The sequence below is a fragment of the Salmo salar genome, chromosome ssa05 (assembly GCF_905237065.1).
Source record: "Salmo salar chromosome ssa05, Ssal_v3.1, whole genome shotgun sequence".
NCBI lineage: Eukaryota > Metazoa > Chordata > Actinopteri > Salmoniformes > Salmonidae > Salmo > Salmo salar.
Genome location: NC_059446.1, coordinates 72,136,945 through 72,155,244, shown reverse-complemented (window position 1 = coordinate 72,155,244; position 18,300 = coordinate 72,136,945). Strand labels below are relative to the sequence as shown.

The 18,300-nt window shown below is 49.0% G+C and overlaps 1 protein-coding gene across 4 annotated transcripts; it reads left to right on the top strand.

Moving 5' to 3' along the window:
- Positions 1–12,815: 12,815 nt before the first annotated feature.
- anfc1 (C-type natriuretic peptide 1) lies at positions 12,816–17,330 on the top strand. Of its 4 annotated transcripts, none has more exons than XM_014153218.2 (3): positions 12,816–13,126; positions 13,794–13,961; positions 16,443–17,330. In XM_014153218.2, the coding sequence occupies exons 2-3, from the start codon at positions 13,863–13,865 to the stop codon at positions 16,737–16,739; spliced, it is 396 nt and encodes a 131-aa protein (XP_014008693.1). In that variant the 5' UTR covers positions 12,816–13,126; positions 13,794–13,862; the 3' UTR covers positions 16,740–17,330. The 4 variants fall into 4 exon arrangements, with proteins under 4 accessions (XP_014008693.1, NP_001134814.1, XP_014008684.1 ...); NM_001141342.1 differs by having other exon boundaries at positions 12,894–13,126; positions 13,775–13,961; positions 16,443–17,287; XM_014153209.2 differs by lacking the exon at positions 12,816–13,126 and adding an exon at positions 13,136–13,235 and having other exon boundaries at positions 13,775–13,961.
- The last annotated feature ends 970 nt before the right edge of the window (positions 17,331–18,300 follow it).

The window sequence follows — 18,300 nt, the reverse complement described above, 5'->3', positions numbered from 1 at the left end:
CTGGTGAGTGATGTTGGTGGCTGCTTTCTGTGGGGCGTGTCCAATACAATGGCACTTTTTTTTTGTAGTTCAATGGATTCCTGTCCAGTTTTTCCCTAGAGGTTCAGAAGGTCCTGAAATGGAACCCCTAGAGAAAACGAGGTCAACCCTGGAACACTTTGAGACGTCCATGCAGAGATGACCGAGAGTGACCTCAACTGATGTGACCTAAACAAATGCCTGTACCAAGGGATATGGAAGATGTTTTTAGGAGGCAAGAGCTTGTCAAACTGCTTCATGATTTATTGTGTTCATTATACTGTAAGGGGTATTACTGGAGAATGTTGCTGAATTTGCAAATCCATCCACAGCCAGACCTTACTGTCTGTAGGCCAGTGTTGTGTTCAAGACCACCTAAAGTAAGACTGAGCCCAGGTGTCACACACTGAAGACCTATAGGTTCACCACTGTACTAGCCTGTCACACACTGAAGACCTATAGGTTCACCACTGTACTAACCTGTCACACCTATAGGTTCACCACTGTACTAACCTGTCACACCTATAGGTTCACCACTGTACTAACCTGTCGCACACTGAAGGTCTATAGGTTCACCACTGTACTAACCTGTCGCACACTGAAGGTCTATAGGTTCACCACTGTACTAACCTGTCACACCTATAGGTTCACCACTGTACTAACCTGTCACACACTGAAGGTCTATAGGTTTACCACTGTACTAACCTGTCACACACTGAAGGTCTATAGGTTTACCACTGTACTAACCTGTCACACACTGAAGACCTATAGGTTCACCACTGTACTAACCTGTCACACACTGAAGACCTATAGGTTCACCACTGTACTAACCTGTCTATAATAGATAAAAATGCTCTTAAGATATTCATGTTTCCAGAAAGGAGTGAATATATTTGGCCTGGAGAAGCGGTTCTATGTGCTGACTGAATGGAAGCTGATAATTAGGAGTTTTTTACTTTGGTCTTGGGAAGAAATGACGAGTCCTCACTGTCCGAGACCGAGTCCAAATGTATCAGACACCAAGGGAGACGAGACTCAGTACTACAACAGGCTGTAGGCTATAGCCAATCAGGTCAATGCTCATGCCTGTGTATCTGCAGGTAGTCTCTTATGACAGACAACACCAGCACGTATGAGAGATTTGGTCCTGGGTGCTGAGATTAATCTGCTGGGGATCAGAGCATGTGTTGAACTTTTGTGTGCATTGCCTGCTGGTGTTATGGCAGAGAGGCTGCAGGGGGCTGAGAGCAGATGGTACTGACAGACTGTAGCTCACTGTATGAGAGAGAGAAGGCACCACACACACAGGGTAGAGTGAGGCTATAAACATATAGGGTAGAGTCAGGCTATAAACACACAGGGTAGAGCGAGGCTATAAACACACAGGGTAGAGTGAGGCTATAAACACACAGGGTAGACCGAGGCTATAAACACACAGGGTAGAGTGAGGCTATAAACACACAGGGTAGAGCGAGGCTATAAACACACAGGGTAGAGCGAGGCTATAAACACACAGGGTAGAGCGAGGCTATAAACACACAGGGTAGAGCGAGGCTATAAACACACAGGGTAGAGCGAGGCTATAAACACACAGGGTAGAGTCAGGCTATAAACACACAGGGTAGAGCGAGGCTATAAACACAGGGTACAGGGTAGACCCAGGCGAAAACACACAGGGTAGAGCGAGGCTATAAACACACAGGGTAGAGTCAGGCTATAAGCACAAAGGGTAGACCCAGGCAATAAACACACAGGGTACAGGGTAGAGTCAGGCTATAAACACACAGGGTAGAGTGAGGCTATAAACACACAGGGTAGAGTGAGGCTATAAACACACAGGGTAGAGTCAGGCTATAAACACACAGGGTAGAGTGAGGCTATAAACACACAGGGTAGAGTCAGGCTATAAACACACAGGGTAGAGTGAGGCTATAAACACACAGGGTAGACCGAGGCTATAAACACACAGGGTAGAGCGAGGCTATAAACACACAGGGTAGAGTCAGGCTATAAACACACAGGGTAGAGCGAGGCTATAAACACACAGGGTAGAGTCAGGCTATAAACACACAGGGTAGAGCGAGGCTATAAACACACAGGGTAGAGCGAGTCTATAAACACACAGGGTAGAGCAAGGCTATAAACACACAGGGTAGAGCGAGGCTATAAACACACAGGGTAGAGTCAGGCTATAAACACACAGGGTAGAGCGAGGCTATAAACACAGGGTACAGGGTAGACCCAGGCTATAAACACACAGGGTAGAGCGAGGCTATAAACACACAGGGTAGAGTCAGGCTATAAGCACAAAGGGTAGACCCAGGCTATAAACAAATAGGGTACAGGGTAGAGTCAGGCTATAAACACACAGGGTAGAGTGAGGCTATAAACACACAGGGTAGAGCGAGGCTATAAGCACACAGGGTAGAGTGAGGCTATAAACACACAGGGTAGAGTCAGGCTATAAACACACAGGGTAGAGTGAGGCTATAAACACACAGGGTCGAGTCAGGCTATAAACACACAGGGTAGAGCGAGACTATAAACACACAGGGTAGAGTCAGGCTATAAACACACAGGGTAGAGTGAGGCTATAAACACACAGGGTAGAGTGAGGCTATAAACACACAGGGTAGAGTCAGGCTATAAACACACAGGGTAGAGCGAGGCTATAAACACACAGGGTATAGTGAGGCTATAAACACACAGGGTACAGGGTAGAGAGAGGCTATAAACACACGGTAGAGTGAGGCTATAAACACACAGGGTCGAGTCAGGCTATAAACACACAGGGTAGAGCGAGGCTATAAACACACAGGGTAGAGTCAGGCTATAAACACACAGGGTAGAGTGAGGCTATAAACACACAGGGTAGAGTGAGGCTATAAACACACAGGGTAGAGTCAGGCTATAAACACACAGGGTAGAGTGAGGCTATAAACACACAGGGTAGACCGAGGCTATAAACACACAGGGTAGGGCGAGGCTATAAACACACAGGGTAGAGCGAGGCTATAAACACACAGGGTAGAGTCAGGCTATAAACACACAGGGTAGAGCGAGGCTATAAACACACAGGGTAGAGTCAGGCTATAAACACACAGGGTAGAGCGAGGCTATAAACAGACAGGGTAGAGCGAGTCTATAAACACACAGGGTAGAGTCAGGCTATAAACACACAGGGTAGAGCAAGGCTATAAACACACAGGGTAGAGCGAGGCTATAAACACACAGGGTAGAGTCAGGCTATAAACACACAGGGTAGAGCGAGGCTATAAACACAGGGTACAGGGTAGACCCAGGCTATAAACACACAGGGTAGAGCGAGGCTATAAACACACAGGGTAGAGTCAGGCTATAAGCACAAAGGGTAGACCCAGGCTATAAACAAACAGGGTACAGGGTAGAGTCAGGCTATAAACACACAGGGTAGAGTGAGGCTATAAACACACAGGGTAGAGCGAGGCTATAAGCACACAGGGTAGAGTGAGGCTATAAACACACAGGGTAGAGTCAGGCTATAAACACACAGGGTAGAGTGAGGCTATAAACACACAGGGTCGAGTCAGGCTATAAACACACAGGGTAGAGCGAGGCTATAAACACACAGGGTAGAGTCAGGCTATAAACACACAGGGTAGAGTGAGGCTATAAACACACAGGGTAGAGTGAGGCTATAAACACACAGGGTAGACCGAGGCTATAAACACACAGGGTAGAGCGAGGCTATAAACACACAGGGTAGAGTCAGGCTATAAACACACAGGGTAGAGCGAGGCTATAAACACACAGGGTAGAGTCAGGCTATAAACACACAGGGTAGAGCGAGGCTATAAACACACAGGGTAGAGTCAGGCTATAAACACACAGGGTAGAGCGAGGCTATAAACACACAGGGTAGAGCGAGTCTATAAACACACAGGGTAGAGTCAGGCTATAAACACACAGGGTAGAGCGAGGCTATAAACACACAGGGTAGAGCGAGGCTATAAACACACAGGGTAGAGTCAGGCTATAAACACACAGGGTAGAGCGAGGCTATAAACACACAGGGTAGAGCGAGTCTATAAACACACAGGGTAGAGTCAGGCTATAAACACACAGGGTAGAGCGAGGCTATAAACACACAGGGTAGAGAGAGGCTATAAACACACAGGGTAGAGCGAGGCTATAAACACAGGGTACAGGGTAGACCCAGGCTATAAACACACAGGGTAGAGCGAGGCTATAAACACACAGGGTAGAGTCAGGCTATAAGCACAAAGGGTAGACCCAGGCTATAAACAAACAGGGTACAGGGTAGAGTCAGGCTATAAACACACAGGGTAGAGTGAGGCTATAAACACACAGGGTAGAGTCAGGCTATAAACACACAGGGTAGAGCGAGGCTATAAACACACAGGGTAGAGTGAGGCTATAAACACACAGGGTAGAGTCAGGCTATAAACACACAGGGTAGTGCGAGGCTATAAACACACAGGGTAGAGTGTAGAGCGAGGCTATAAACACACAGGGTAGAGTGAGGCTATAAACACACAGGGTACAGGGTAGAGCGAGGCTATAAACACACAGGGTAGAGTGAGGCTATAAACACACAGGGTAGAGTCAGGCTATAAACACACAGGGTAGAGCGAGGCTATAAACACACAGGGTAGAGCGAGGCTATAAACACACAGGGTAGAGTGAGGCTATAAACACACAGGGTAGAGTCAGGCTATAAACACACAGGGTAGACAGAGGCTATAAACACACAGGGTAGAGCGAGGCTATAAACACACAGGGTTGAGTAAGGCTATAAACACACAGGGTAGAGTCAGGCTATAAACACACAGGGTAGAGCGAGGCTATAAAGACACAGGGTAGAGTCAGGCTATAAACACACAGGGTAGAGTCAGGCTAGAAACACACAGGGTAGAGTCAGGCTAGAAACACACAGGGTAGAGCGAGGCTATAAACACACAGGGTAGACCCAGGCTATAAATACACAGGGTAGAGTCAGGCTATATACACACAGGGTAGAGTCAGGCTATAAACACACAGGGTAGATTAGGCTATAAACACACAGGGTAGAGCGGGGCTATAAACACACAGGGTAGATTCAGGCTATAAACACACAGGGTAGAGTCAGGCTATAAACACACAGGGTAGAGCGAGGCTATAAACACACAGGGTAGAGCGAGGCTATAAACACACAGGGAAGAGTGAGGCTATAAACACACAGGGTAGAGTCAGGCTATAAACACACAGGGTAGAGTCAGGCTATAAACACACAGGGTAGAGCGAGGCAATAAACACACAGGGTAGTGTCAGGCTATAAACACACAGGGTAGAGTCAGGCTATAAATACACAGGGTAGAGTCAGGCTATAAACACACAGGGTAGAGTCAGGCTATAAACACACAGGGTAGAGTCAGGCTATAAACACACAGGGTAGAGCGAGGCTATGAACACACAGGGTAGAGCGAGGCTATAAACACACAGGGTAGAGTGAGTCTATAGACACACAGGGTAGAGCGAGGCTATAAACACAGGGTACAGGGTAGTCCCAGGCTATAAACACACAGGGTAGAGCGAGGCTATAAACACACAGGGTAGAGTCAGGCTATAAACACAAAGTGTAGACCCAGGCTATAAACACACAGGGCACAGGGTAGAGCGAGGCTATAAACACACAGGGTAGGGTAAGGCTATAAACTCACAGGGTAGAGTGAGGCTATAAACACACAGGGTAGACCGAGGCTATAAACACACAGGGTAGTGTGAGGCTATAAACACACAGGGTAGAGTCAGGCTATAAACACACAGGGTAGAGTCAGGCTATAAACACACAGGGTAGAGCGAGGCTATAAACACACAAGGTAGAGTCAGGCTATAAACACACAGGGTAGAGCGAGGCTATAAACACACAGGGTAGAGTCAGGCTATAAACACACAGGGTAGAGCGAGGCTATAAACACACAGGGTAGAGTCAGGCTATAAACACACAGGGTAGAGTCAGGCTATAAGCACAAAGGGTAGACCCAGGCTATAAACACACAGGGTACAGGGTAGAGTCAGGCTATAAACACACAGGGTAGAGTGAGGCTATAAACACACAGGGTAGAGTGAGGCTATAAACACACAGGTTAGAGTGAGGCTATAAACACACACGGTAGAGTCAGGCTATAAACACACAGGGTAGACAGAGGCTATAAATACACAGGGTAGGGCGAGGCTATAAACACACAGGGTAGAGTCAGGCTATAAACACACAGGGTAGACCGAGGCTATAAACACACAGGGTAGAGCGAGGCTATAAACACACAGGGTAGAGTGAGGCTATAAACACACAGGGTAGAGTCAGGCTATAAACACACAGGGTAGAGTGAGGCTATAAACACACAGGGTAGAGCGAGGCTATAAACACACAGGGTAGAGTCAGGCTATAAACACACAGGGTACAGGCTAGAGCTTGGCTATGAACACACAGGGTACAGGCTAGAGCGAGGCTATAAACACACAGGGTAGAGCGAGGCTATAAACACACAGGGTACAGGGTAGACCCAGGCTATAAACACACAGGATAGAGCGAGGCTATAAACACACAGGGTAGAGCGAGGCTATAAACACACAGGGTAGAGTCAGGCTATAAACGCACAAGGTAGAGTCAGGCTATAAACACACAAGGTAGAGTCAGGCTATAAACACACAGGGTAGAGCCAGGCTATAAACACACAGGGTAGAGTCAGGCTATGAACACACAGGGTAGAGCGAGGCTATAAACACACAGGGTAGAGTCAGGCTATAAACACACAGGGTAGAGCGAGGCTATAAACACACAGGGTAGAGTCAGGCTATAAGCACAAAGGGTAGACCCAGGCTATAAACAAACAGGGTACAGGGTAGAGTCAGGCTATAAACACACAGGGTAGAGTGAGGCTATAAACACACAGGGTAGAGTCAGGCTATAAACACACAGGGTAGAGCGAGGCTATAAACACACAGGGTAGAGTGAGGCTATAAACACACAGGGTAGAGTCAGGCTATAAACACACAGGGTAGTGCGAGGCTATAAACACACAGGGTAGAGTGTAGAGCGAGGCTATAAACACACAGGGTAGAGTGAGGCTATAAACACACAGGGTACAGGGTAGAGCGAGGCTATAAACACACAGGGTAGAGTGAGGCTATAAACACACAGGGTAGAGTCAGGCTATAAACACACAGGGTAGAGCGAGGCTATAAACACACAGGGTAGAGCGAGGCTATAAACACACAGGGTAGAGTGAGGCTATAAACACACAGGGTAGAGTCAGGCTATAAACACACAGGGTAGACAGAGGCTATAAACACACAGGGTAGAGCGAGGCTATAAACACACAGGGTTGAGTAAGGCTATAAACACACAGGGTAGAGTCAGGCTATAAACACACAGGGTAGAGCGAGGCTATAAAGACACAGGGTAGAGTCAGGCTATAAACACACAGGGTAGAGTCAGGCTAGAAACACACAGGGTAGAGTCAGGCTAGAAACACACAGGGTAGAGCGAGGCTATAAACACACAGGGTAGACCCAGGCTATAAATACACAGGGTAGAGTCAGGCTATATACACACAGGGTAGAGTCAGGCTATAAACACACAGGGTAGATTAGGCTATAAACACACAGGGTAGAGCGGGGCTATAAACACACAGGGTAGATTCAGGCTATAAACACACAGGGTAGAGTCAGGCTATAAACACACAGGGTAGAGCGAGGCTATAAACACACAGGGTAGAGCGAGGCTATAAACACACAGGGAAGAGTGAGGCTATAAACACACAGGGTAGAGTCAGGCTATAAACACACAGGGTAGAGTCAGGCTATAAACACACAGGGTAGAGCGAGGCAATAAACACACAGGGTAGTGTCAGGCTATAAACACACAGGGTAGAGTCAGGCTATAAATACACAGGGTAGAGTCAGGCTATAAACACACAGGGTAGAGTCAGGCTATAAACACACAGGGTAGAGTCAGGCTATAAACACACAGGGTAGAGCGAGGCTATGAACACACAGGGTAGAGCGAGGCTATAAACACACAGGGTAGAGTGAGTCTATAGACACACAGGGTAGAGCGAGGCTATAAACACAGGGTACAGGGTAGTCCCAGGCTATAAACACACAGGGTAGAGCGAGGCTATAAACACACAGGGTAGAGTCAGGCTATAAACACAAAGGGTAGACCCAGGCTATAAACACACAGGGTAGAGCGAGGCTATAAACACACAGGGTAGAGCGAGGCTATAAACACACAGGGTAGGGTAAGGCTATAAACTCACAGGGTAGAGTGAGGCTATAAACACACAGGGTAGACCGAGGCTATAAACACACAGGGTAGTGTGAGGCTATAAACACACAGGGTAGAGTCAGGCTATAAACACACAGGGTAGAGTCAGGCTATAAACACACAGGGTAGAGCGAGGCTATAAACACACAAGGTAGAGTCAGGCTATAAACACACAGGGTAGAGCGAGGCTATAAACACACAGGGTAGAGTCAGGCTATAAACACACAGGGTAGAGCGAGGCTATAAACACACAGGGTAGAGTCAGGCTATAAACACACAGGGTAGAGTCAGGCTATAAGCACAAAGGGTAGACCCAGGCTATAAACACACAGGGTACAGGGTAGAGTCAGGCTATAAACACACAGGGTAGAGTGAGGCTATAAACACACAGGGTAGAGTGAGGCTATAAACACACAGGTTAGAGTGAGGCTATAAACACACACGGTAGAGTCAGGCTATAAACACACAGGGTAGCCCGAGGCTATAAACACACAGGGTAGGGCGAGGCTATAAACACACAGGGTAGAGTCAGGCTATAAACACACAGGGTAGACCGAGGCTATAAACACACAGGGTAGAGCGAGGCTATAAACACACAGGGTAGATTGAGGCTATAAACACACAGGGTAGAGTCAGGCTATAAACACACAGGGTAGAGTGAGGCTATAAACACACAGGGTAGAGCGAGGCTATAAACACACAGGGTAGAGTCAGGCTATAAACACACAGGGTACAGGCTAGAGCTTGGCTATGAACACACAGGGTACAGGCTAGAGCGAGGCTATAAACACACAGGGTAGAGCGAGGCTATAAACACACAGGGTACAGGGTAGACCCAGGCTATAAACACACAGGATAGAGCGAGGCTATAAACACACAGGGTAGAGCGAGGCTATAAACACACAGGGTAGAGTCAGGCTATAAACGCACAAGGTAGAGTCAGGCTATAAACACACAAGGTAGAGTCAGGCTATAAACACACAGGGTAGAGCCAGGCTATAAACACACAGGGTAGAGTCAGGCTATGAACACACAGGGTAGAGCGAGGCTATAAACACACAGGGTAGAGTCAGGCTATAAACACACAGGGTAGAGCGAGGCTATAAACACACAGGGTAGAGTCAGGCTATAAACACACAGGGTAGAGTGAGGCTATAAACACACAGGGTAGAGTCAGGCTATAAACACACAGGGTAGAGCGAGGCTATAAACACACAGGGTAGAGTGAGGCTATAAACACACAGGGTAGAGTCAGGCTATAAACACACAGGGTAGAGTCAGGCTATAAACACACAGGGTAGAGTCAGGCTATAAACACACAGGGTAGAGCGAGGCTATAAACACACAGGGTAGAGTGAGGCTATAAACACACAGGGTAGACTCAGGCTATAAACACACAGGGTAGAGTCAGGCTAGAAACACACAGGGTAGAGTCAGGCTAGAAACACACAGGGTAGAGCGAGGCTATAAACACACAGGGTAGACCCAGGCTATAAACACACAGGGTAGAGTCAGGCTATATACACACAGGGTAGAGTCAGGCTATAAACACACAGGGTAGAGCGAGGCTATAAACACACAGGGTAGGGTAAGGCTATAAACACACAGGGTAGAATTAGGCTATAAACACACAGGGTAATGCGAGGCTATAAACACACAGGGTAGATTCAGGCTATAAACACACAGGGTAGAGTCAGGCTATAAACACACAGGGTAGAGCGAGGCTATAAACACACAGGGTGGAGCGAGGCTATAAACACACAGGGTAGAGCGAGGCTATAAACACACAGGGTAGAGTGAGGCTATAAACACACAGGGTAGAGTCAGGCTATAAACACACAGGGTAGAGTCAGGCTATAAACACACAGGGTAGAGCGAGGCAATAAACACACAGGGTAGAGTCAGGCTATAAACACACAGGGTAGAGTCAGGCTATAAACACACAGGGTAGAGTCAGGCTATAAACACACAGGGTAGAGTCAGGCTATAAACACACAGGGTAGAGTCAGGCTATAAACACACAGGGTAGAGCGAGGCTATAAACACACAGGGTAGAGCGAGGCTATAAACACACAGGGTAGAATGAGGCTATAAACACACAGGGTAGAGCGAGGCTATAAACACAGGGTACAGGGTAGACCCAGGCTATAAACACACAGGGTAGAGCGAGGCTATAAACACACAGGGTAGAGTCAGGCTATAAACACAAAGGGTAGACCCAGGCTATAAACACACAGGGTAGAGCGAGGCTATAAACACACAGGGTAGAGCGAGGCTATAAACAGACAGGGTAGAGTCAGGCTATAAACTCACAGGGTAGAGTGAGGCTATAAACACACAGGGTAGACCGAGGCTATAAACACACAGGGTAGTGTGAGGCTATAAACACACAGGGTAGAGTCAGGCTATAAACACACAGGGTAGAGTCAGGCTATAAACACACAGGGTAGAGCGAGGCTATAAACACACAGGGTAGAGTCAGGCTATAAACACACAGGGTAGAGCGAGGCTATAAACACAGGGTACAGGGTAGACCCAGGCTATAAACACACAGGGTAGAGCGAGGCTATAAACACACAGGGTAGAGTCAGGCTATAAGCACAAAGGGTAGACCCAGGCTATAAACACACAGGGTACAGGGTAGAGTCAGGCTATAAACACACAGGGTAGAGTGAGGCTATAAACACACAGGGTAGAGTGAGGCTATAAACACACAGGGTAGAGTCAGGCTATAAACACACAGGGTAGAGTCAGGCTATAAACACACAGGGTAGACCGAGCCTATAAACACACAGGGTAGGGCGAGGCTATAAACACACAGGGTAGAGTCAGGCTATAAACACACAGGGTGGACCGAGGCTATAAACACACAGGGTAGAGTGAGGCTATAAACACACAGGGTAGAGTCAGGCTATAAACACACAGGGTAGAGTGAGGCTATAAACACACAGGGTAGAGCGAGGCTATAAACACACAGGGTAGAGTCAGGCTATAAACACACAGGGTAGACCGAGGCTATAAACACACAGGATAGGGCGAGGCTATAAAGACACAGGGTAGAGTCAGGCTATAAACACACAGGGTAGACCGAGGCTATAAACACACAGGGTAGAGCGAGGCTATAAACACACAGGGTAGAGTGAGGCTATAAACACACATGGTAGAGTCAGGCTATAAACACACAGGGTAGAGTGAGGCTATAAACACACAGGGTAGAGCGAGGCTATAAACACACAGGGTAGAGTCAGGCTATAAACACACAGGGTACAGGCTAGAGCTTGGCTATAAACACACAGTGTAGAGCGAGACTATAAACACACAGGGTAGAGTGAGGCTATAAACACAGGGTACAGGGTAGACCCAGGCTATAAACACACAGGGTAGAGCGAGGCTATAAACACACAGGGTAGAGTGAGGCTATAAACACACAGGGTAGAGTCAGGCTATAAACACACAGGGTAGAGCGAGGCTATAAACACACAGGGTAGAGTCAGGCTATAAACACACAGGGTAGAGCGAGGCTATAAACACACAGGGTAGAGTCAGGCTATAAACACACAGGGTAGAGTCAGGCTATAAACACACAGGGTAGAGTCAGGCTATAAACACACAGGGTAGAGTCAGGCTATAAACACACAGGGTAGAGTCAGGCTATAAACACACAGGGTAGAGTGAGGCTATAAACACACAGGGTAGAGTGAGTCTATAAACACACAGGGTAGAGTCAGGCTATAAACACACAGGGTAGAGACAGGCTATAAACACACAGGGTAGAGTCAGGCTATAAACACACAGGGTAGAGCGAGGCTATAAACACACAGGGTAGAGTCAGGCTATAAACACACAGTGTAGAGCGAGGCTATAAACACACAGGGTAGAGCGAGGCTATAAACACACAGGGTAGAGCGAGCCTATAAATACACAGGGTAGAGCGAGGCTATAAACACACAGGGTAGAGCGAGGCTATAAACACACAGGGTAGAGCGAGGCTATAAACACACAGGGTAGAGTCAGGCTATAAACACACAGGGTAGAGCGAGGCTATAAACACACAGGGTAGAGCGAGGCTATAAACACACAGGGTAGAACGAGGCTATAAACACACAGGGTAGAGCGAGGCTATAAACACACAGGATGGAAAGCATAATTTGCAATGACCACTATACATACACAGCAGAGATGCTATGACACAAATACAGTGCAGGGGTATACACACCTACTGATGAGGTGGTGAGGTTACCAGACCGATCGAGGACGACCTCCACTGTAGGTCCAGTTTCAAAAATTGGTCCTCCCCAGCCACTATACCCATTGGGCGCTCTTGTAATGTTTCTGTTTGCCCTTTGACCCTGGCAGGTGTCCTCCAGTGACATCATTGTGTTCCAAGCAGGGGAGATGTGTGGCCACCGGCAACCTCTAGTCACCTTGGTGATGACAAACACTCCTACTGCCATGACATCATCCCAGTGATGAAGTAGGGGAGGGGAGATGGAGGGGGCCGGAGGGAGGATGTTTGCCGGTATAAACCCACCTCATCATCCCAGCTGATACACTAACATTAAACCACTGCCAAGCGAACACAAGAGGCAAACTCATCCTTTCAATAACATCACTGAGAGAGAGGGAAGAGGAGAAAAGGAGGGGCAAAGCGTGAGATAGTGATGCTTTCAGCAGGTGCCGAACAGTGAGAGGTAGCTGATAGAGGAGAGGGAAAGACTGCGTGAGAGAAATAGAGATGCAGCCAGCCTGTGAGAGCACACAGTGACCCACAGCATCGGAGACAAGAGAAGAAGACAAAGTGTGAGTTTCATGCATTCTTTATTTGTTCGTTTAGCAAAAGGGTGAGAGGTTATGCACCTGTGCTTTCAGGTTGATTAGATAAAGAGGAAGATGGAATTTGTACCAAAAAGTAGGTATTGCTGCATATTTCATTGTATACAATGAATGTTTTATTTTATTTAGTACATTATTATCATGCAGTAAGTAATATTCCTGAGTAAATACTTAAATGCATCCATGTCTATTTGATCTTAAAGAACCAGGAAGTATAATGTACTGATTTATTATAGAGGAATCAGGGGCTCATTTGTAGATCTGATGTTTTATAAGATATTCAATGAAAATCAATACTCATCTCACATAATGTCACAATTTCTACCTTGTCTCAGATTTTCATACAGCAGTATATTGTGTGTACAAGGCAATTTCTCCCTTGGCGAAAATGACGTTTTTCTCATGTATTTGATTATTAACATCAGGGTATTAAACGTCATCATAAAGCATGATCATGGATTTAACTTTATGGTCAGTAGAGCCGTGGTGGTGGTCATTGCTCTGTGTGATGTGTAGTCAAACATTTTTCTGTATGGTTTTAGAGATGTATTATAGTTGTATTAATTGTCACTGTATTATCTATATTGGCATATTAATTCCTCTCTGTTTTTACAGAATTCTGTTGTCATTGCAGTGTCAGTGTAGTCGTGTCCAGCCAGTCTCCTGCATTACTGTTCCCGCCCTCCCTCTACTCACCGCTGCCATGCTGTACCCAGCTCTGCTCTGTGCTGCTCTGCTCCTGATCGCACCCCTGGGGCACACAGAGGGGCGCACCCTGCACCCCTCACCTGATGCCATCCAGGTAAGGAGGGTGAAGGGAGAGGGGTAGTGAGAGGAGAATAGGAAAAAGAGGGGATATGGGGATGGAGAAGGAGGTGGGAGTGGAAAGTTAGGGAGGGGGAGAGTAGGGGGAGATGGGGAGAGTGGGACAGAGGGGAGAGTGGGACAGAGGGGAGATGGGGAGAGTGGGACAGAGGGGAACTGGGGAGAGTGGGACAGAGGGGAGCTGGGGAGAGTAGGGGGAGCTGGGGAGAGTAGGGGGAGATGGGGACAGAGGGGAGATGGGGAGAGTGGGACAGAGGGGAGCTGGGGAGAGTGGGACAGAGGGGAGCTGGGGAGAGTGGGACAGAGGGGAGATGGGGAGAGTGGGACAGAGGGGAGCTGGGGAGAGTGGGACAGAGGGGAGATGGGGAGAGTGGGACAGAGGGGAGATGGGGAGAGTGGGACAGAGGGGAGCTGGTGGAGTGGGACAGAGGGGAGCTGGGGAGAGCAGGGGAGCTGGGAGAGTAGGGGAGATGGGGAGAGTGGGACAGAGGGGAGATGGGGAGAGTGGGACAGAGGGGAGATGGGGAGAGTGGGACAGAGAGAGATGGGGAGAGTGGGACAGAGGGGAGATGGGGAGAGTGGGACAGAGGGGAGATGGGGAGAGTGGGACAGAGGGGAGCTGGGGAGAGTGGGACAGAGGGGAGATGGGGAGAGTGGGAGAGTGGGACAGAGGGGAGATGGGGAGAGTGGGACAGAGGGGAGCTGGGGAGAGTGGGACAGAGGGGAGCTGGGGAGAGTGGGACAGAGGGGAGCTGGGGAGAGTGGGACAGAGGGGAGATGGGGAGAGTGGGACAGAGGGGAGCTGGGGAGAGTGGGACAGAGGGGAGCTGGGGAGAGTGGGACAGAGGGGAGATGGGGAGAGTGGGACAGAGGGGAGATGGGGAGAGTGGGACAGAGGGGAGATGGGGAGAGTAGGGGAGCAGAGGGGGAGATGGGGAGAGTGGGACAGAGGGGAGATGGGGAGAGTGGGACAGAGGGGAGATGGGGAGAGTGGGACAGAGGGGAGCTGGGGAGTACAGAGGGGAGCTGGGGAGAGTAGGGGGAGATGGGGAGAGTGAGACAGAGGGGAGATGGGGAGAGTGGGACAGAGGGGAGATGGGGAGAGTGAGACAGAGGGGAGATGGGAGAGTGAGACAGAGGGGAGATGGGGAGAGTGGGACAGAGGGGAGCTGGGGAGAGTGGGACAGAGGGGAGATGGGGAGAGTGGGACAGAGGGGAGATGGGGAGAGTGGGACAGAGGGGAGATGGGGAGAGTGGGACAGAGGAGAGCTGGGGAGAGTGGGACAGAGGGGAGATGGGGAGAGTGGGACAAAGGGGAGATGGGGAGAGTGGGACAGAGGGGAGATGGGGAGAGTGGGACAGAGGGGAGATGGGGAGAGTGGGACAGAGGGGAGATGGGGAGAGTGGGACAGAGGGGAGATGGGGAGAGTGGGACAGAGGGGAGCTGGGGAGAGTGGGACAGAGGGGAGCTGGGGAGAGTAGGGGGAGCTGGGGAGAGTAGGGGGAGATGGGGAGAGTGGGACAGAGGGGAGATGGGGAGAGTGGGACAGAGGGGAGATGGGGAGAGTGGGACAGAGGGGAGATGGGAGAGTGGGACAGAGGGGAGATGGGGAGAGTGGGACAGAGGGGAGATGGGAGAGTGGGACAGAGGGGAGATGGGGAGAGTGGGACAGAGGGGAGATGGGGAGAGGACAGAGGGGAGATGGGGAGAGTGGGACAGAGGGGAGATGGGGAGAGTGGGACAGAGGGGAGATGGGGAGAGTGGGACAGAGGGGAGATGGGGAGAGTGGGACAGAGGGGAGATGGGGAGAGTGGGACAGAGGGGAGATGGGGAGAGTGGGACAGAGGGGAGATGGGGAGAGTGGGACAGAGGGGAGATGGGGAGAGTGGGACAGAGGGGAGCTGGGGAGAGTGGGACAGAGGGGAGCTGGGGAGAGTGGGACAGAGGGGAGCTGGGGAGAGTGGGACAGAGGGGAGATGGGGAGAGTGGGACAGAGGGGAGATGGGGAGAGTGGGACAGAGGGGAGATGGGGAGAGTGGGACAGAGGGGAGATGGGGAGAGTGGGACAGAGGGGAGATGGGGAGAGTGGGACAGAGGGGAGATGGGGAGAGTGGGACAGAGGGGAGATGGGGAGAGTGGGACAGAGGGGAGATGGGGAGAGTGGGACAGAGGGGAGATGGGGAGAGTGGGACAGAGGGGAGATGGGACAGTGGGGAGATGGGGAGAGTGGGACAGAGGGGAGATGGGGAGAGTGGGACAGAGGGGAGATGGGGAGAGTGGGACAGAGGGGAGATGGGGAGAGTAGGGGGAGAGTGGGACAGAGGGGAGATGGGGAAGAGGGGAGTAGAGGGTATATTTGGATTGAGGGCAGAGATGGATCATCAATAACTTTTGTACGGAGCTCTCGTGACTTTTCTGCGTAGTAATAATAACACCATATTTGTTGTTCCTGCCTAGTTTGTTGAGCAGTTTCTGGATCGCTACAACGACCTGACCCTGGATGACCTGGAGAACCTGGTGAGCAGCCAACCAGAGGAGCCCTCCTCTGCTTTTACTTCCGGGGTCAAAGTCGCTGAGTACCCCAAATGGGCTGACATACCAGCACAGGGCGACAGCACCTGGCTCCGCCTCCTGAAGGGGACCCTGGCCAATCAGAAAAGAGCTGTGACGGACCGGTCGAGGAGGGGGTGGAACCGAGGATGCTTCGGACTCAAACTGGACAGGATCGGGTCAATGAGTGGACTGGGCTGCTAGTGGAGAGAGAGGAAGAGACTGACGTCCCTCAGGGGATATGAGGACGAACACACAGTAGGCTGCTACACAGCACACAGTCATTTACACACATGAGGTGAATACAAGGATGTTAATGTGAGTACAAAGGAGGTCTACATGTAGCGTAGCTGTAGTGTACTTGCTGTATTGCTAATGTGGTTCCATCGAGCTTAGTGACAGTTACTCTGTATGTCTCCTGGCTGTTGGAAGGGGTTAGCTGTACTTATATTGTACATCTATTCATTTGAATCTTCAAAGTATCAGAGTTATGTTTACATCAAGCTGTTATTCTATTTTAAGTCTCTGAGTGTTGTTTTGACAGTATACCTGCACTTTATTTAAAATGAAGTATTTAAAACTTTTGTCTTTCTTGACTAATATTGTCCTTGTTAATCCTGCAGAAATAGTTGTGTTATGGCATGTTTAATGGAAATAAATATTAGAAAAAAGATAATAATATAATTAAAGTCAAATGTTTCTTCTCTCTGCTATTGATTTGACATACATTTGGCATGAATAAATGTACACTGAAACATGTTGTATTGAGTGTTGTGTTCTATTAAAGTCCTGACATCTTCCAGTGGCAGATTCATCCTCAAATCCTCTACTCCTCCATTTGTTCATTTCACATTGACATGCGTCATCTACATATTCATGCATTTCCATTCAATTTGAAGGTTCAATTTCTCACAGCAGATATTTATACCTCTGTTTCCATGGTCGTTTTGATTAAATCTGCCACAGGCAGCTGAGGGAGAGAGAGAAGGTACATGTCTTCCTCCGAGCTAAATGAAATGCCTGCATAACATGGTGGGGTTGTGTGGGAGGACCAATTAGGGCTTGGAGCTACACTAATCAAGCTACCACTGATGCTTCCAAACTGAATTTACTATGTCGTTAGTATCTCACTTATAGAAGGGAGTTAACTCTTGTCTATATGACAAGTACTTCCCAAACAGAACATCATCTTCTCTCTTTAAATACAGTTCTGGGTTGGGGAAAGAGGGCATTTCACCAGGGTCAGTTCTGGGTTGGGGAAAGAGGGCATTTCACCAGGGTCAGTTCTGGGTTGGGGAAAGAGGGTATTTCACCAGGGTCAGTTCTGGGTTGGGGAAAGAGGGCATTTCACCAGGGTCAGTTCTGGGTTGGGGAAAGAGGGAATTTCACCAGGGTCAGTTCTGGGTTGGGGAAAGAGGGCATTTCACCAGGGTCAGTTCTGGGTTGGGGAAAGAGGGCATTTCACCAGGGTCAGTTCTGGGTTGGGGAAAGAGGGAATTTCACCAGGGTCAATAATGTGCATTAGAGGTTGGGAGATGGATACTGAGAGTCTCTAGAGCAGGGGTACTCAACTCTGACCCTACGAGGTCTGGAGCCAGCTGGTTTTCTGTTCTACCTGGTAATTAATTACACACACCTGGTGCCCCAGGTCTAAACCAGTCCATGATTAGAGGGGAACAATTCAAAAATGCAATGGAACTGACTTCGAGGTCCAGAGTTGAGTTTCAGGGCTCTAGAGTCAGTAGTGTGTTCATCATAGAAGAGG